At 43.5% G+C, this 21,321-nt stretch overlaps 1 protein-coding gene across 2 annotated transcripts in view; it reads right to left on the bottom strand.

The window, feature by feature from the left end:
* The window catches only part of plxnd1 (plexin D1), an 84,797-nt gene extending 63,890 nt beyond the window's left edge, over positions 1–20,907 (bottom strand). For both annotated transcript variants that reach the window (XM_080497441.1, XM_080497442.1), the window contains exons 1-5: positions 19,583–20,907; positions 17,589–17,765; positions 11,468–11,599; positions 9,991–10,091; positions 5,011–5,140 (exon numbers count right to left, since the gene is read on the bottom strand). In XM_080497441.1, coding sequence (XP_080353567.1) covers positions 5,011–5,140; positions 9,991–10,091; positions 11,468–11,599; positions 17,589–17,765; positions 19,583–20,794 — 1,752 coding nt within the window. In that variant the 5' untranslated portion in view covers positions 20,795–20,907. The remainder of the gene's footprint in view (positions 1–5,010; positions 5,141–9,990; positions 10,092–11,467; positions 11,600–17,588; positions 17,766–19,582) is intronic.
* Positions 20,908–21,321: the final 414 nt, after the last annotated feature.

The raw sequence follows: 21,321 nt of genomic DNA, 5'->3' as shown, positions 1-21,321 counted from the left end.
AGTGGCCAGCGGCATGTCTGCACATGCCTCACAGATCTGCTCTATTGTTCATTGGAATTGATCATTTCCTGGCCGGGGCTCCTGACGTCCTGACGTCCTGACTGCTGCTTCCTGTTTGTGGGGAGACAAACTTGAGCGGAGTTTCCTGTGTTTAGATCAGGCGGCAGCGGCAGCCCCGACCACAGTGACCTTCATGACAAGCAAATATCCACAATTAATGAACCAATTAAGGACCTGTCGTCTCTGACTCTCGTCTAATTATGATCTGTAATTAAAGGTCAAATAGTGTCTATTCCAAGTGTCAGATTTCAGTGAGCTAATTATCGCATTGCAATCTTCCCGTTACTTGATATACTGACTGGAAGAAATTACCGAAAACAACAGTTTGCATGTCAGCCTGCCCTGCGAGTCTGATGCAGGTGCTCTTTTAACCACAATATATTATTCTGACAAGCTTGATTAAAATCAGTGTTACAACCCTAGGTCTTGTGATTTCATGCATCATTAATCTCCTCAATGTGTTTGTGGGTTTCTGTCTGTCTTTCCGTTTCTGCCTCCTCCGCTCAAAGCGATGCCGCGGTGGTATCGGAGTATGATGGGTCCATATAAGCCCCTCTGGTCGGGTGTGTTCAGGGAAGCTGGTTGGTCTTACCCTACAAGCTGCCGGGTTAAAAGCTTGGCCTCAGAGGAGTTTTCTCTCCGAGTCTTCTCGCCATAAATGTCTTTATGTCTAATGATGCAGAACTGATCATGCAGTTGACCCTTGCCCAGGTTTCAACGTCACAATCACTTTTCAAATCCATTTTCTCCTGATTTTTCTAAAGCTATAATAGTCTAGTACAGACTGCTGAATGGGTCTGCCTTAAAAAGCGATCGTCCTCTCAAAAAATGGTGTATTTTAGTTTTTGAAAATGTCATTTTACGACGACATAGAAAGTTTAGTTGACCTGCGGGTTTTCTGTGTCATCTGGTTTCATCCACAATACAAAAAAAACCATGCATTTAAGGTAAATTAGTGACTCTAAATTGTATGTAAGCTGTACGGTTTGTATCCTGCTTCATCCACAGTCAGCAGAGATCGACTTCAGGATGCCGCAGCACTGAGTTGGACAAAGCAGTATCGAAGTCAGATGGATGGCATGACGGTAATTCCAGTGTTGGCAGGGAATGTGACGGGTGGACAGTTGGGAACATTGGTCTCAAAGTAGGTCACTTCTTCAAACTCTGTGGCTGCTGTTTAATGGAAGGAGTGCGTAGGCATTTGACCGGTGGGTGTCGGGTCAGGTGTCACTTCTAATGACAGGTAGCACGTCACGGAGATGCTAATTTGTTCCAGCGCTCAAGTTGAAGTGTGGAAATCTTCTTCCTTGGTTAGAGAGGGGCAGTCAACTATGAATAGTAGTTACATAGATTCAACAACGTACAAAAAAAGTATGTATTTTAACCTATAAATAGACTTCTATTCAATTTAAGAAAACAAACTGATGTGAAGTCGGTCTGCAATTCAGAAAGCGATGATGGTTCGAAGCAGGTAAGCTGTCATTATGTTGAAGTAACAATGAAGTAATATTATAAACAAAATGTAGTTTAGTTATGAGTGCTAATATGTTTAAACCTTTTGAAAAGTCAAAGTAATAAATTACTTTTTGGGGGTGAAGTATAGAATTCTATTGAAGGTACAAATGCAGTGTTTTGCATGTGAAGTGTAATTTGCACAAAAGCCTTCATTTAGAACCACTGAATGCTCCAAAAACATAGTTTTGTTTCCTGACATCTGTAATAAATTCAGCGTTTGTGCAAATCATGATATTTTAAGTGCAAGTGATTTGCATTTCATGCATAAATCGATGTCTCATCATCCCAATACACTTTCTTGACTGTGAACCAACAGAAGTCTCAACAAGTTAATTGTTATTCAGCACACTACATAAACTGGTCACGGTGACGCTGGCCCACAATGGTTTGTTGTTTTATTGTTTTGACTGGCCAGCTCGCCATGCCGTTTGGGTTCTTCAGTTTAAATGCTGTTTTTTGTTATTGCCTGGTTTTGTTCCACCCAATCATCATGCGGACCATGTTTTTGAAAAAGGTTTACCGTGGTAGTAAACCTGACCACCTGAAGAAAACCAACACAAGCACAGGGAGAACATGGAAACTCCATACAGAAAGGAACCTAAGTTCAGACTAAAACTGGGATTACCGTACGGTTGTGAGGCAACAGTGCGAACCACTACACCACCAAATACGGCCCACCTTGATTCCTTTTGTTAGATATTTCAGAAAGAGCATATGAATAAATTAAAACATAGTTTTGATAGTACACCTATAAAGAGGAACAGTGGTGACTCACCTGTTTAAAACTATCAGACTGGCACCCTGGAGAGCAAATTTCTGAAATACTACAATATAAAACACCTTCAAAAATATAAGTAAGAACAGATTTTTTTTTTTGACATGTGATGCCTGTCAGAAAATCCACACTTGAGGTGTCCTTGACATGCAGTTTAAAGGAGTTAGATCGCTTTTAAAAGTCGTCACATTAAAGCAGGTTGGAGATCACCGTCCTTCAGTCTGCATGTGTAAATCTTCCAACATGATTTTCGTATTAGTTGAAAAGTCTCATGTTCTTTTCCACAAGTGGGAAAAGGCCACAAAAATTTCTGGGAATCAAGTGTAAGTTGGACTGAAGTGGATAACAAGCCTTCTGTTTTTGATTTTATCGAAGTGCTTTGCTTTCTTTTCATATGGACCCACGTTTTCTCTCTCTCTCTCTCTCTCTCTCTCTCTCTCTCTCTCTCTCTCTCTCTCTCTCTCTCTCACGCCTCAACGTAGAACATCACTGCACATTAAGACCTTTTATTTTCTGACAGTTACCCCAAACAGCACTGTAATATGTCCCCTTTTTGAAAACTTTTTTTTTTTGCAGTCAACACATCGGCAGACGGTCTCTTAACCACTTTTTATTGCCTTGAAAACACTCTGTCAAACTCACCCACCATCAAAATAAGTTGTGCATAAGTTTACAATTTAATTCAGCTGCATCAGATCCCACGTACAACAATGCCTCTGCAAATGGCTGGAGCCTCATGAGGAACAAGATCCAGTGAAGCAGAATCCAAAGTGTGTTGTAATGGTGTGGGCCGATGGTGTCACTCTTCCTGAAACCTCACTCCAGCTGAGCTTCAGAGTGTTTTGGTTGCACGAACACATTACAAATGTTGTGCAGGGCTGTGTTCATTAAAGGAACTGAACTGTTTAGAGGAAAAAGCAAACACAGTAAATAAAAAAAATGTGTTCCACCATCTTTTCTCTTCGCATGAATATGATTGTTTTCCCTCCAGAGGGGTTCGGAGCAGTTTTGGCTCTATCAGGACTTTATCGCAATTTTCGTCTCAGGTGTGAGAAGCTCCTCCATCGTAACTGTTTACAGCAATATCCAGCAACAATAGATGCACAAATCTATTTCAGTTTGCATGTTGAATTTTTTTTTTTTTTATTGAGATAGAGATTGTACAGCACCTTCAGCATTGTAGTAAATTAAATGATTTCATGTGTGTTGTAGCCCTGAGACATTTCCTCTTACATTAAAGAACTTACAGTCCAGATTGTAACCATCTGGACAGCTACATGTTTTTTTTGTTCTTGGGGATTCTGTGCTTCAGGACATTCAGTTTGAAATAACAATAGCAGAGCCATGCCAAGTTACAGTGAGAAGGTTAAACATGGAAACAACTGTGTTGAGCGATGCTGCACCTTCAACACAATAGTGCTTAAATATCAAAGGTTAAAAGTAGTTGGATGCTTCGGTGCGAAATGTTTCCGTGGCAGCTGTGTGTTTCACAGTTTAGCACAACAGACCTCAGCCATGTGACTTTGCGTTGAGGGTCACTGTTTAGTCTGAGCTCCTCTTAGAGCAGTGAGCCTGAACAAAGACAGCTAAACAAGTAGAGACGTATGTATCTTGTTAGGCTGCAGGTTGAAGCTGCGTCACAGTTCTCATGTTTTGTGGCTTTGGAGATTTATGTTTTCCTCTTTGATTCCCTCATAGTGCTTTTTGTTGTGGTGTTTCATGTCTTGTCATGTTATTGTCCTGTCTTCTAGCCCTTCCTGGTTTTTGTTCTGAGGCCAGCTATTCATCTACGAGACCGTTTTGTCCAATTCAAGGCTGTGGAGCTGGACCCAGCTGTCGGTTGAAGGCTGAAAACATGTTGGACAGGTCGCCTGTCCATCACAGTACAAACATAGACACGCACACATATTCAGACCTTCGGGCGACTTCGAGTCACCAAGTAACCTCAAATGCATGTTTTTGTAGTGGGACGAAACCAATGCTGACTCCAAACTGAAAGGCTGACCCAGATTCAAACCGGTGACAATCTCACTGTGCAACCTTTATGTTGTTTATTATTTCTTTTTCTATCTTGTCATGTCTGTTTTCAGTTCAAGACTTGTCGAGAGTGTTAATCTACAGGTCATGTTTTCAAGTCTGGTTTTAATCTATGTAAATACATTTTCATTTGTCCTTGTGTCTATTTTGGTCAGTCTGTTTAACTCCGGTTGTCTGACCTGACTAGAAACCCTGGTTTGTACCTGCCTTTAATCTTTCCGTTCCCTCCTGGTCCCTCCTTCTCACCCCACCTCAAAACCCCCCGTCATCCCCCTTGGATTAGTTTTGGGTCTGTGGTTTCAGTTGGACTGCACCTTCAATAAAGATCACTTTTTGTTTGAACCGCGGTCTGCGTCTGCTCCCGTCGTCGCTGCACCCTGACAAGCGGTGCGGAGAGCTGCAGCAGCTAACAGCACAGGCGTGATCTTTATCAGGGAGCCATAATAATAGGCTCGACAATAATAGTGAGAGGTGTCAGGTTATAAAAGCAGTCATGAGACATCAGCCTTAAATAAACTGCCCCCATTGCAGCCACGGCTTTATAAAGATTAACAATCACATCTATTTGACTTATGTAAAGGATGTGATGGCAGCTGTAATACACAAAGAGCTGTGAGTTGTACCTTGATGTCTGCAGCGATACTGATCTCTGGGGGTGTCAGGGTCATGGACGGACACTGCTGGGGGCCTTCGCTCATGCTGATCCAAGAGCGTGCCAACTGCCCCTGAGCGCACTCCTTCTGGATGGTACATCTGGACGGAAAAACACAGATTTAATGTCACATTCCAATCTCATCACATCATCATATCATGTTTTGATTTAATACATTTCTTGCTTGGGTTTTTATTTTCTACTGAATTACCCAAATTCAAATCAGCATTCCCACATTTTCACTGTTTCCCTGCACAGAGAACATGACTTGCTCATATGAGATTATGACCACCTCAGAGACACTGATTGCTTGTCACCGCTGCAGCAGGTAATGGAGGCCACCGGTCTGCCACACCGGCATGTGAACGCGGAGCTTCAAATTGAACATTTCATCCTTTGTGGGAGAGCACGAACTTCTGTGTTTCCATTTCATTCCCGGACTTGGCGAATTCTCACCGCTGGGTTTCACGTTCGGCTTCCCACAGATTTATGAGGTGCTCTGGTCTCCTAATGTCACATTCAGACCCCGGCTGTCAGTTTGCTTGGCTCAACACAAGAGACTACTTGACTTCAGGTCATACACATTGCTATGGTAACCCATCCCGCAGGCACCAAAATCAAGGGCCAGTTACTGATAGCAGAATAATAAAACTACTAGTCTTGTTCAGGCCGAGTTTCTAATCTGCATAGCCCAACAGTGCACACATGAATGTGTGTATTTATTTGCTGGGACACACACAAAGCATACAGTGTGTGTGCATGCCAATCTGTGAATATAATGAAACGTCTATAACAGAAGAATCGTTAGGAGGGCATTCAACAACCAAGGTGGCCTCACATTTTGACTTTTGCTTCTCTAATGAATTTCAACGCTGGCACAGAGCTCAGTTCATCTGCAGTACACACTGGAAGGACAAAGTGACCTCAGAGTGAGGAGAAAAACCAAAGAGGCCCCATTTAGCGTCGTCCTAACATGCCACATAATGAGTTTGGCACATCTCACTTCCCCCTCACACTTTCACAGTTTTTTTTATTTTATTTTAAGAAGTGTGTCTGTGAGGCCGCATCCCTGATGTGTGCAAGTGTTTGTGTCCGAGGAAAGTGATTGTCCAGATTCCTGGTCCCATACGCACTTAGGGACTCAGGAGGGCCGTGAGGTCAGCGACTGTGCTAAAAATAGAATTGAGCAGCTCGGCAAGCCATGGAAAAAAACAAAAAACAAACAAACCCACAGACACAAACAAACTCGTAAAATACGCACACACTCTCAGCAAGAAATACACAGATTGAGAAGATTTAGAAATAAACAGGCTAATTCATCAAAAATGAAACATTTGCTTAGTTGTTGATGTAATCTTGTTTTTACAAAGTCATTTTCAGAGAATCGAGATCTCTTCGAGCTTCAAGGTGCCGGCACCACAACCGCTTTTGTTAGGACATTTCCTTTCAAAGCTAATAGAGATCTGGTTTTGCACCTTTATAAGCTCCCAGAGTTTGGCTCTGTGATCAGAGCTATTGAACCATAAGAGCCTCATCGCAGCCGCAGATCCTCTGCCAAGTCTGTTGGGTTTTCCAAAAAGTCAGACAGAAGGTTAACAATTTTTTTTCTCTCAGGGTCAGGTCAGGGTCAGCCTCCAGATTTAGTAACTTTGTGACATTCGCTTGACTTAGTGTCGAGTGTTGCCACCATTTTAATAAATTGTGCTCCTTTGAATCCATTTTCTGTTTTAATATGTTGTTCTGAACTGTTTGTGTTCTTTTTTCCCATTTTTCATGTTGTTCTTATAGCTATCATTATATTTAATTTTACAAAAACCTATTACTTGTCTGATTGTTGTTTCTGCTGCTTAATCATGATCTTAAATATATGTTATTATCATTGCTACAGAAAAAAGGCCACAGTTCCCATCGGCCTCTGATGATAAAGACTAGTTATCTGCTATTTATCAGCCTGTGAGTGTGTCAGTTTGACATAATCAACTGTAACCCATTATTGTACATATCTGGCATGATTTAGATTATCAAGCTATTTAATAATTTAGGTTTGAGTGACGAAAACTGCAAATTAAATATGTTAAAATCTCTAAAATGAACAAGTTGTGTAAAGAAAAATGTATTCTCCAGATTCAAATTGCTGCTCAATTTAAAAACAAGAAAACACAGTTTATTGTTATAGTTTAGCACTTTAAAGTAATGAAGTATGATTTGGTTTTTCAGCCCTGTCTTTAAATTCATTACTATAAAGCCCAAACAGGCTGAGAGCTGTGCACGTGCAGTGGGATATACTGGCAGTTTATTCCCAAGAAAAAAAAAAAAAAACAACTTTGGGTTATCGTGGATCAAAAGTGTCTTCCTTGTTTTCCATCTGGAAGAATATATTTAGATTATCCAGTAAACTCCAGATTTGATCTTTAAGCTCCGAATATCTCATAAATGCCAGTTGGTATAAACTGAAACAGGCATCCAGGAAACTTCATCTTGCCGTCTCAAAAGAAAAAGACATTTAGTCTCTGATGAACATCAGCAAACAACGTGGGAGATGAAAACAAGGGGCCCATCGGTGTTCCAGGTCACTCATGATAGTTTCTCCTATCCATAGTTTTCAATCTTGTACCAAAATACATTTGTGTCATGCAAATGTGGTGAGGTGCAACAATGAAAAGAAATGTATTCTTTTGATCTGAAAGTGAGGAATATCTAATAATAAACAATTAACATAGGAAAGAGACATATATCTATATATCTATATATCTATATATACACACACACACACACACACACACACACACACACACACACGCTCTGCATCTGCTTCCTGCCGCCTGCTGAGTTTAAAAGCTTTTCAAACAGCTCCTTAAAATAAACACAGGGAACATATTGCAGCTAAAATATGACCTGAGAAAACTCATCACCTCCTGAGTGTCTGTACGTCAGATAAGGTGAGAAGCCAGAGAGACTGTTAAACAGCAGGAGAACATGTCAACTAACACACACACACGCACGCACGCACGCACGCACGCACGCACGCACGCACGCACGCACGCACGCACGCACACACACACACACACACACACCACACACACGCACACAAAGTAACAGTGAGATGAGCACATGCAGATAAGCATGATAATTTGCGAGCAGCAAAGACTTCATGTGATGCATAATTTGATTCAAATAAAGATATTAAAGTGCTTTCTTGTGACATGTGGCAGATTAAACCAGCTCCAGCATGAAAAGAGTGATCAAGGACTAAAGCTTTATCTCTGGCGGGGAAACTGGCTCCCCCCTTTTTTTTTTTTTCTTCCAAACAACAATGCAGCCTCCAACAAACGAACAGACATGTTTCTGAGCGCTCTCTACATGCAGACGTGCTGAGAGACGTCAGAGAAATGCATGAAATCAAACTGGCACCCACTGAGACAGTGGTGGCCTCACACACCGCGAGATCCAGTGGTCCTTCCCCACAGCCCACGGTTGTGTGCCCCCCCCCCACACACACACACACACACATCAACCTCCCCGGTCCCTCTGGGCTCTGAGGGCCACAGAGCCAGTCCAGCGGCTGGCGTGACTGGCCAAACAGCGCATCAAACACATACACACACACATGACATCAGCTCCCTGGCCTCTGAGAGTCAGACGGCGGCACACACTCACAGTGACTCTTACACACAGGCTCACACACTTTGACATTTCCTTGTCAAAAGAGCCAGTGTGCACTCTCCCTCCCACCACCATCATCACAATCAACGCTCCTTTGTAGAGAGATAGAGAGGAGGACAAGGGCAGTGGGGGAGGAGGAGGGGATGAGGACCGGGGGAGACATGGGGGAGGATGAGAGAGGGAGCTAAAGTCTCAAAGCTACTGGAAAATTTGAGGGCAAGAAAAGAAAAAAAAAATAGGGGGGAATATGAAGATGGAGAATCACAAGGGTAAAAAAGAAAAATGCAGCGAAGCGAGAAAGGGACTGGGATAAAGAGACGACAGATAGATAAATAAAGAGAGGAGACAGGGAGATGACAGTGAGACAGTCTGACCACATACACATAAACACACAACGCTCATCAGTTCCACTCTTCCAGTTCTGAATGGCCCCTGGCAATGCCAGAGCCTCCAGAGCTGCAGCGCTGCTCATCACAAACCTCACTATCGCTCGTCTGATCTGCTTTAATCACCAAGCAACCAACCAACTCACACACACACACACAGACGCATACACGCAACCATGCAGACAAACAGCCCGCAAACAAACACAGCTCGACACCACACATATTCTCCCTGAGAGCCGGTCCTGACTGAGCCACATTAATCACAGTATACTCTCGCTCGCTCACAGTTTCACTTCAGCCAAGTCACTCCTCGCTGGGCGCTCCCAGCCTGTCGCTCCCTCCTGAAACTACCAGAGGACCAGGGGACCCTCGCCAAACAATGATGTTACGCCCGACTCTGAGGCCTAATGAAAAGCAAATCAATTCTGCTCAATCCAACAACAGGCGTCCAACCCCAGCAAAAAAAAAAACACACTCTGCCAGTGGCGAGACTCATTCAGCTGGGCGACATTTTGAAATTGAGAATGGGGATGATGAAAACCAGCAAACAAGCCTCAGTGGATTTACAAACTCATATATCTGCAGTATCAAAAAAGACAAGCAGGGATCATTTTATTGTGCCGGTCATTTATTTTTTGATTGCCTCAAAATACGCAGAAGGTCACTCACTGACACAAACTGCTGCTGATGGACTCCAGCATCAACAGCAGATAATTCACAAATATACACACATGCTTTCTGATGTGTGTGTGTGTGAGACTTCAAAGCGTGTATTAATTTGATGAAATTGTGTTTTCAGCGACAGTGAAAGAGGAAGAGAAGAGCTGCGATGGGTCGGGGAACAAGTATGAGGAGGGCTGCCAGATAAACAGATGCAGAAAGTGTGTGCATGTTTTTCTCACCGATTCTCCAGAGTGCACCAACCACAGTGGGCGTCACCTGCTCCCAGACAGTCGCTGCAGCTCTGCCACTGGTCACAGTCTGCCACATTTACCCTTAGCATCTGCACAAAGACAAACAAAAAAACAATATTTTCAACACTGGCTAAAAAAAAAAGGGAAAAAAACACAGAGATTAATTTGCATGCCGCCTGCTAACAGAGAGGACAATGAACAGTTCATATGGTAAAAATAATCAAGTAATGCAGTTTAGGGAGATAAGTCCTCTGTTCTCTCTATCCATGTCATTATACCATTTAGGTTTGAGTAATTCATCGGTTTCATTAAAGCCAACGAACTTGGCCTGTTGGAAAAATATGATGGATATTTTTATCTGATATTGGACAATCAGAAAACGATTTCCGTGCATTATCAACTCATATAACATGTTAACTCGTCCTGATTAAGCATTTTTAAGCAGATAATAAATGGTTTGATGCGGCACTGTGAGCTGAAAGTTATAATGTGATATAGTAGATACAGGTCAGCCATTAACTGAAAGCTTCCCGAGCTTTAACATGCTATATTTATTACTCTTTTACTATCATATAAAATGTTTCTTGTTTGTCATTGTATACTTGTAATATCAAGCAAGCCTTTACATGTAGCCTTTAACTGTTACACCCACGGTTTTGCATTAACGTCTGCTTTATTATGACCCCCTGGTTGGAACAAATATCTGTTGAAATGGCAGCAAATTATTGTTTTACTGGGCCTACTTCATGAAAAACACAGGTATACATATTGGTTTTAAAGTAGAAATGTATAATAAGTATTTTTCGATAAAATACAATAAATTCCGGTTGTAGATATGCTCAGTAACAATGTGTTCCTCTGGTTGAGAGGAAGAATTTCTTGTGACCTCACATTGATCCAAATTGCTAATCTGTGGTCTCAAGGTACAAAATTAATCAAGTACAAAATGTCCAGTGCCTGATATGAAGGTCTGGAGGCAGGAAGCACTCTATCCCGCGGCTGTTTAGGTAGAAGAAGTATATTTGTTGAAATGCTAAGAAAAATAGTTTGAATCCAGAGAGGGAATGGGAAATGCCAACGCTAGCTATTCACACTATGATACAAAATGTATCGCAAAACTCAGCATTAGGCTTCTTTCTATGGACTGAATCAACAATCTGTTTTACTTTAAGTACAATTTTGTTGGTTGTAGCTGAAAAGCATGAGGAATGATGACAGAATACAAGACGCTCCACAACTATTTGTCTTGCAAATATCTGAAACGAGGCTCACGCTTATGGCTGTTGCTTATCAAACTTTGCCTCTGCAAAAGGAAGTCCAGTGATGTATTTTTGTGTGCAGATAACTAACCAAGATGTACATTTGAAATCTACCCCAGAATCAGATCCTGTTGCTCAACTGCCGGCACTGCTGACAAGCGACAAACATCTCCGGACAGAAAGCACATCTGCATACGTGTTCTTACATGGTGAGACGTCATGACATATAGGAAGTTGCTGTCATTGGGGTCGAAGGTCATGATGTGGTGGACGGCCTCACTGGAAGGCAGCTTCAGAGTCCACTGATTGGCCACAGTCATGTTGGCCAGGAGTGTCAGCTGTGGAGAAGGCAGAAATCGCTCGTCAATGCTTGTGGGGGGGGGGGCAATAGATTGCAGTTTCCTTCACATTGTTGTGAAAGAGTCCCCTAAAGTAAGCACATTGGCTTCCTGTTAATTGAGCAGCTCGGAGCGCGTTCAGGGTCACATCTCTCTCTCAGCAACACCTCAACAGAAGCAGCTTTTGTTTTGTTGTTTTTCCGCATCAGCAACCTGCCGCGAACAAAGAATTCACACCTGTAGCTTCAACAACATCACTCCTCAGACGCCACAGCCATCGACAGCGACCGGGGGAGCTCTGTGGATACACGCCATCGCATGTTGGTAGGGGTGCATGGTGTGTTTTATTGTCTGCAGTTCCTGTAGTGAATGCAGTCAGTCCCACGGAGTACATGACATATAAAACTGAACCAGGAGCCAATCATCTCATGGTATTTTAGGTTTATTAAGTTGTTTTTTTTGGGGAGCTCGAAGCTTTTTATACTTCCAGGTTGTACCATGCCTGGAAAACATGGGGTGTGTGTGTGTATAAATATTCAATTGACTGAGCATTTCAATGCTACAGGATATAGTTAGAGAGCAGTTTAGCTGGCTGTGGATTTATTACAGGAACTGTAAATACATAAAAAATGCTTGCATTGTAAATGGGGCCGATGAAACCGTCTGGTGATGGTTAAATCCACACTAATTACTCAGTGGGAGGGTCCATAAAAAAAAACAAAACACGGAGCAGAACCAGAACTGTGTGTCAAATTGCACCTCTGCTCGTGCACCAGGACGTGGTGCGTTACATACGTGTGCACTCATTTGTGTAGTTTGTGAATCAGGTGTGAAAAATAAATGTTTACTCAAATCGAAGCCGAGCATAGAGCACTTACTATAATTCATGACCTTAGCAGCCACTCGCATGTCTGCTGGCATTGTTTACTGATTTAATTAAAACACAGGCCGTTATGTGTGCCTGGCGACATGTAAATCACATCAGTGTTTGTGCAAAAAGCTTGTCCTCAAGTTGGTATTGTGAAGTGCTCAGCTCGTGCTGTATATCACAGGCCTCCCCGAGGAGACTCCGAACTGTTTCATGGCGAGTTCAATCAATGGAAGTGGAAAAAAAAAGAAAAATCAAAAAGAAACTAACTTTAGTTTTCAAAAGGAAATCACATAAAATCCAACTAAATACACAGTTTTATTATAGAACCAGTTCAAAGATACAAATTTATGGAATGTTCCTTTTTCCTCCAATATCCTGGAGTCATAAATCAATAAATGACTCAAAGACGACTTCTTATGAATGAACTCTTTGTTGTTTGAAGTTCTGCAGGCTGCAATATTACGATATCTTGGTTCAGCTTTCAAATGCCTCTGTAATTGAAGAAAATAGCCATAATTCCTCTGGCATTTAGAAACTGAGCAAAACTAAACAAGTAAAGTAAGAAGAGTTGAGGATCAATTGTTCACATGGACTCGGTCTCAGTTCACACAACGATTGGAAGATGTTTGCAAAAACACGATCCAGCTCCCTGTCCTCCTGCTTTAATCAGTGAAACTAGAGATCTTACATGAAATACATTATTTTTATAGGTGCGCACAGTGCTGTGTCGCATTGAAAATCACATCTGGTTTGTTTGTGGTTAATCCTCAGTGAAGTAATGCGCGTTCTTTTGAGTTCTTTTGTTGGTTGGTGGTTTACATGTATTTTTTTTCCCCTTTCTGAAATGACATGTTTTTAGGTCTCTCCTTTTCCTATTGAATTTTACTTAAATGACAATCTAATTAATGTCTTTATCCTTTGTCATCTTTTCATCTGTTTCACTTTATTTTGTTTTGTTCCACCTTACCTCATCTCATAAATATTTTTAAACAGATTCTGTGTTTTAGAACAAATCACCCTACAAATCAAAGCGTTTGTGTGTGTGTATGTATATATATATATATATATATATATATATATATATATATATATATATATATATATATATATATATATATATATATATATATATATATATACATACATACATATATTATTTTTTTTTATTTTACATGATCATCTTCATCTGCCTTCCTGTCAACCAGGTTTGCTTGATGTGTAAATGTACCTCTGCACTCACAACCACCAGTGTAACTATGCAAGGTCACCAGTATTTGAATTGTGCTCTTCTTTTTTCTTTTTTTTTTAGTGTTTGGAGTAAATTTCCAAACAAGAAGTGAATGTGTCTTTGTCTCCTCGCTCCGCCACATTTAAAGGCCAATGTGACAGTATCAGCAAGACAAACATGCCGTATCCTTTTGTCTGGAAACTTTAGCTTCTCCAAAACAGACTGAGAAACACAAGGGAGCACCAAACACTCTCATTGGTAATTAAAATTCATGAATAACAATGACTGCCAGATTTAGTCAAGTACGAGTTTCTCCATCTTTGATTTTTTTTTCTTCTTCTCTTTCACCTTCTCAAACACATTTTATGAAGTCAATTTTTTTTTAAGGCCGAGTGCCTAATCGTGTTCCAGTGAGCCGTGGTTTATCCACATCTTGGCCTTCCTCCAGTTCAAGATAATAAAGCGAGTGACATGTTCTCACGCACGCACGCACACACACACGCACACACACACTGTGTTAGAAAAAAACAAACTGTGCTGAGTGAGACTTCCTGTCACACAGACAGTGAAAGCTCTTATTTCTGTGATTTGTCGGGTTCCCCCATTAAACAGAAACATCCTGCCACCCTGAGGAACTGGCCAACTGACCAGCATCTGGTGACAAGCACGGGCTGTGTCACTCTTCCATCTGCTGAGCAAACAAACGCACTGTCATATACACAGACACACACACTCTCACACACACACACACACACACACACACACACACACACACACACACACACACACACACACACACACACACACACACACACACACACACACACACACACACACACACACACACACACACACACACACATATATATATAGACAAAGACATCGCCACCCACTGAGATGTGCTGGTTAATGTTCAACCAGAGCAGACAGAAGCTTAGTAAACCATTGACTTAACCTGCAATGAAAAGCATCAACTCCGTTTCCAAATAGTCGTGTCGTTGTCATAACACCCCCCCACACTCCTGGACACACACACACTTTCAGTTTTGATGACTTTTGGGAATGATGCATTAACTCACATTCATTTCTTGCAAACTTACACAAAGAAATTACCATAACCATGAAGTTCCAAACAATAATTCTTCATATAAAGTTGTATTAATTCCAACTTTAATCTAACCCTAAAAGAGGTTTCAAATCGTATTAATTTCCCGTAAAGGACCCTCAAGTTTTGTCTCCATGATCACTGGGCTCCCTCGGGGTAGAATGTAATCCAGTTGACGTACACACCAACGCTCATTGTGTTTTCATGCTACTCATTGTAAAGACTCACATGGATTTCCCGAAGACTTACATTGAACTCGGCTGGAGTTAGTGGCATAGCTAAACATTACTTAAACTTTCATCTGACGCTGAAACAAGTCATCAACTAAAAATGAAAAATCAAATGAATTGCATTAATGTGAGCCTTCTAATACATTTCTATCCTGCTCAGACACACATGCATGCACACACACACACGCACACACGCGCACACACACACACACACACACACACACACACACACACACACACACACACACACACACACACACACACACACACACACACACACACACACACACACACACACACACACACACACACACACACACAGAGGCACTTCTTCGTCTTAAGTGATAGTAAGACAGTAAGCAGCTGTGCTTCGTCCTCACCCCGGCGACAGCAAACAGTCACAGAGCGTCTCAGTGGGGAGTGAGTAAACAGCAGCCCACACACCTGGACACGTTGCGGTGAGGAGGAGCAGTGAGGAGAGCAGAAGCACTGCGCACCACCCGGTCGGCCAACAAAACACCTGCTGTCCTGGCAGGTCGCTCCAACTCTATTCTCTGTCCATCTTTATGCAGATGAAAGATCCTATTCAACCAAGGAGTGCTCAGCTGCTGTGCACTAACTCTGTGTGTGTGTGTGTGTGTGTGTGTGTGTGTGTGTGTGTGTGTGTGTGTGTGTGTGTGTGTGTGTGTGTGTGTGTGTGTGTGTGTGTGTGTGTGTGTGTGTGTGTGTGTGTGTGTGTGTGTGTGTGTGTGTGTGTGTGTGTGCGAGTGTGCATGTCCATGTGCGTGTGCGTGTGCGTGTCTACCTGGGCGTACCTGGGTGTAAAACAGATAGAATAAAGATGAAGGCGGGGCAGGAGAGATGGAACAAGAAGGACAAAGAGATAAAGTCTGTTTGTTTACAAAATGAATCAAAGGACCTTTTGTATGTGAGGTGGAGAGAAAAGAGGAGCCCAGAGAGAGGGACGGTGAAGCGATGAACTGAGAAGTGGAGGAGTGGACGTGATGGAGGAGTAAAATTGGACAAGAGTGAGTGAGATAAAGGCGGACACTGCGAGAGGCAGAAAATGGAAGTCAGCTGTAATGGGGAGGGAGAGACTTCATTAAAAAATGCATGTAATTACAAATTACTTCACTGAGGGTACTCTCAAAGACAGTAAAAGAGGCCTAACTTAATCTGAACCACTGGTCCCCTGCGTTTAGTCGGAGCCAAACTCACAGTCAGAATCACATTACACACACTAACAGCACCATTAACCTCTGCAACAGCTCTATCCTCAGGGCACACACACTCGCAGACACTGCCACACACACACACAGATACGTAGGCAAACAATGAGAGCCACATAAAAACTAAAAAGCACCAAGTATGTTGTTGCCCAAGGTCACATAAAATCTACAGTCTGCGTATAACAGGGACACACACACACACACACACACACACACACACACACACACACACACACACACACACACACACACACACACACACACACACACACACACACACACACACACACACACACACATATGCACACACGGCTCATAATCACAGGGTATGTATTCATGTGAGTAAACACATGGATTGACTAAACCATTCACACTGGCCTAGAGGCAACGTCAAACACCTGAAAACGCAGTCAAACCTGCAATAAAGCCAACGGACAGAAACAAGATCACACACAAACACACCGTCCCAACCAAAGTGGCGCATCCCGAATAAAACATCTAAAAAGCAATTACAGTGCGCTCAGCTGGGGCAGAAGCAGCGCCTTCATCCAGCGAGAGGAAAACAAGGTGCTCTTTCTGCAGCGCCCGGACGAAACACCCTGCAGCCGAACAGCTTCATGTTGTATAAAGGCACCAGGCTGATGCAAAACAATAAGGTGGCAAAGCTTTCAGAGTCAGCTCGTGTTGTTTCCACAGACAGCTGAGAAGCAGCTTGCTGCTCCCGCAGGCAGAGCGGCCCGCTCGGCGAGCGCAGCCAGGGGTGACTAGGAATGTGGCTGAGGGAGAATTAAGGAATGCTTTTAATTAGACGGGGAAGGTTTTCACAGGCTGGACCTTCTGCAGACGTTTAACGTTAAGGTCGCAGACCTGCTCGCGGCAGGACTGAGTCAGATGTCGTCAACCGCCCTCGTTAAACGTCTTTCTGGTGATCTCCCAGACAATAGCCAGGTCTGAGGAACATTAGAGCACATGATTAGGGCTACTTAAGGTTCAGGATGGGTCATGGATGAATGAAGCAAGAGGGGGGTGGTTAGGGTGGTGACAATGAGAGGACCTCGGAGATGAAAGCAGACATTCCTGCTTGCTCTGTTATAGCTTTTTGCATTTCCTCACACACCTAAGTTCAGTTTATAGGGAGCCACATCAGAGCTGCCCGACATAACTGTTGCTGTTATAGTTTTTTTCCAGGCTCCGGGGCTCAATCACATTAAAAATGATTAACTCCATTCATTGGTGAACTTTTGTTTTTTTGGTGCTGCAACTGTGTTATGGCCCAAGGTTGTGCTAGTTCATTCCGTAAAAGCACAGATCGTGCCGGCGTCTCACCTTACGAAGTCGTCCATTACTGGTCCCCAGAAAGACCACAGAGTGGTTGTGGATGTTGTCGACAGAGACCGAAGTGAGGCCTGGGTATTCAAACAGGGGGGTTGCCCTCAGGGACCTCCGCAAAGCCAGAGGGTGCTGCAGGTGGGCCGCGCCGCAGTCCAGCTGCTCGGGCTGCAACTGGAACACAGACAAAACAAGAGGAAGAGATCAGGCCCCGTCAGCCTTCGTGTGGACGTGCTCGGTATAGATTAGAGGAAGAGAGCCCAGCACGGACCGCGTGATGAAAGCGTTTGTGGAAAATAAGCACCGATAGCAGCTATCACTTTTGGCGCCGCTCATTCTTCCAAATCACTTTTTAGACATCTCAGTGAATACTTGAAAAGGGCTTACAAGGGTCTTCAACACTCATAAGACTTTGCTTTTGTCAAATCCTCAGTAGGCGATGATAAAACATTAGTGCCACGCTTGGCTGAGCACCAGAATCTATTGGGAATTCTCTGAATATTTCAGAGCACACGGAGTCAAAAAGAGAGGGAGAGAGAGAAGAATTAAGCACAGTGGATATTTGTAGAGTCGTTTCCCACGGGCCCCTCCGCTCACGGCCTCATCTCTCTTATCATAAATTGTGTCTGGCTTTCCCTCAGTGCTGGCCTTCAAACTGTCGACTACAAAAAAGATCACATTTCAACAGCCACAACAACATAAACGTGAAACGAAAGAAAGTTATACTGTGAGTGGTAACTGGGTTGTATCGCAGCGCGAGAGAGAATAAAATCAACATTATATCACTTTGATCGGAGCCGTTTTCTTTCTCAGGAGGGACTTTGGGCCATTTTCGGCGGTATTGAGAGAAGTGGTGGCCCCCGGGGGCCGCGGCCAATGGAGCCAAGGCAGCGAGGAGGACACCAGTGACCTGATGGTACTATGGTCACAGGACAACCTCTGTTAACCTCGACTCTGTCAGTCAGACCCACTGAATGGAAAACACACAAGTCTGCCGTGTTTCTATGAAACGGTGCCAAGACTTATTTTCCTTTATTATCTGACACCATTCATATCCAGAGAAAACACTGGGAGCAAATATAGCGTGCAATACTTAGATTTCCTTAAGGGCAAATATTTAGTTTGGTATGTGACTGGAAAGCATGCAGTTAAAAAAACTAAGATACAATCTGACCATGTGTTTATAACAAAGCGACTATTTATCCACAAACATTGTGCTAAATTTGTGGTTCGGTTATAGTTAGCAGCAGTCTTTCACTTAAGGAGAAAAGTTGGGTCTGGAGTGTGGAAGGAAAATGAAATAGCAAACTGTTGACCCTTTCCCATCTTCACATTTGATAAGACTGGGACGTGAGAAGAGCCTCGCTCTTCCCATAACCCTTAGCGTGGCTCTGGAGGGTCTTTCCAGCTATCATGACCTCCAGTTCTGACATGGGAGATCCTCTCTCTCTCTCTCCAAGTCATGAGCCTCAGGGCTAAAGAAGATAACTGTTTACAGGCATAAATGGGAACCGTCAGAGAGAAAGAGCAGGCGTGAGTGAGTTAATCTCATTGCAGCCTGAACAAAAAGTAGTGGCCCAGAGGTTTCATAAATCAAAGGCATGTTTATTGGTTGATTTATTTTGGCAAAGAATTTCATTCTGGTTCACGGAGAAAGGCTTCACTTTTTGTTTTTTTATCATCTCCAGGCTTTATGGAGAAGAGATCCATTTTGAATGCAGCAATGTTTACAAACAATTGCAGAGATAAGAAATCACAACATAAATGAAGCAATAAAATCATGAAGCAGAAAATGTGTTGATGAGGATGATTATAATATGAGCTTGTTTTCCTTGTTGTCAGTATTGTCATTTATTCCGCCACATTAATATTTGTTTATTGCAAGCCATAATAATGTTTTTTTTTTTTTTTTTTTCAGAGTTGATCAAACACATATTTCTGCATGAAAGTAAACAAAGTAAAAGTTGCCTAATGTGTTTGTGAGCTCTTACCACCAGGTTGCCCTTCTGGATGCAGGCTGCGCCGGAGCCCTGGATGACGCTGTCCAGCACCTGGACGTCGCTGCTGGGGGAGTTGGAGCAGTTCCTCCGGCCCTGGCGGATCTCCTCCTCGATGTCTCCGAACTTGAAGGCGCACAGGGCGGACTTTCGGTCCGCTTTGGAAAACACACCGAACAGGTAAGGCTCCGAGCTGCGCCCGTCACGTGCCTGGATCTCCGCGGGGTAAACGGACAGCAGCCGGTTGTAAATGTTCCCGTTAAATCCACACTGCAGGGGCATCTGGATGTAGGACTCCGTGAGCTTCCTGCTCTCCGGCCCGCTGGATTTTCGGGGGTTGTCGGTGTCCAGACAGATCCGGGCCAGGATGCTATTGGGCTGACTCTCCTTGTGGCCCATTTTTGCGTCATTGTTAAAGGCAATATAGGAATAAGTCTTCTGGATGAAGGCATGGACGAAGTTCAGTTTGTTTTTGGTTTTAACCTCCTGTTTGATCTTGAATACATTATCCTCTGACGGGTTAATGTCGTAGGTGAAAAGTCTGGATAAATCCTTAATGTTCAGGGAGCGGATGGCGATCTCCGGGGTGTTTTCGAAACGCAGGTCCTCCTTGCTGTGGTTCTTGGGGAAAAACTGGGTCCCAGCCCCGGTGTACGTGGCCCCGACAAGCAGCCGGGTGCTCCCCCCGTGACTCTTGAAGACGAGCCCCACTGTGGACGCGTTCGGGTGATTGGCAGCAATGTTGAGCATGCTGGGGAAGACAGTCTTCTCCCCCTGGGGTGGAAACTCCACCGCTATCTCAGAAATATTTCCCATCTTTCTGAGCTCACAGAAGCCCTGATACACGGATCCACAGAGCACCACGACCCCTTGCTCCGGGTCCAGCTTGAGGAGCTTGTTGTGGTTGTCGGTGAGGGATTTGGGATGCTCGCACGGAGCCTGGGGCAGCTGTGGCGCGTGGCACAACAGGTTGTCCTCCACCGGCCCGGTCCTCTTCTCCACCTCCAGGGTTAGGGTCCCGTTCAGCTGGTACACTGAGTTAACGGTAGCCAGGTAGACCTTCCTGGAGACCGGGTCCACCACAAAGTTATTGGTCTGGTTTGGAGACGCGAAAGCCTGTTGGATGTGCAGCGCGCTGGCGCTCCGGCGCGTCTCCAAAACCAGGACGCCGAGAAGGAGAACAGCAATCTCTATCGAAGGAGGCATTTTTCCTTCTGGCCGGCTTCCGCGTGTTCTGTGCCGAGGGGTGCATTGAGCAAAGACAAAATTGTGTGTTTGTTCCTACTGCGACAATCCGAGAGGAAAGGCTGTTTCCTGCTCAACGCCTAAACCCAGAATGACGCGATAAGCGAGTCGTGCTTCCTTTTCAGGCTGCCTCCTCTGTCCCTCTCTGCCCACTGTGCAGCTCAGCAGCCTTCTCTCCCGAGGCACATTCTGCCACAATACCAGGGGGAGATTTTTGTGATTAAAAAAAAAAAAGAAAAATAGAAAAACAAATTGCCAGTTGGGGACAAATAATGTGATTAGTCGGTGCGTAATTTCTGGACGTTACGTTTCTTAAAAGTGATCTAAGTTGTTTTTGTGTCTATTTTTAAAAAATGTTTTAGGTTGATTCATAAGCAAATCATTAAGACATTATTGCAATGTAGGTAATATCTGTTGCTTAATGGGCGCAGGGGGCGTCAACTCATTAACCCTGAGAAATGGCACTGTATTCCAATGACACATCACAT

This window comes from Blennius ocellaris (assembly GCF_963422515.1).
Source record: "Blennius ocellaris genome assembly, chromosome: 5".
NCBI classification, from domain to species: Eukaryota; Metazoa; Chordata; class Actinopteri; order Blenniiformes; family Blenniidae; genus Blennius; species Blennius ocellaris.
The sequence above is the reverse complement of the archived record's forward strand: the minus strand, read 5'-3'. Positions and strand labels throughout refer to the sequence as shown.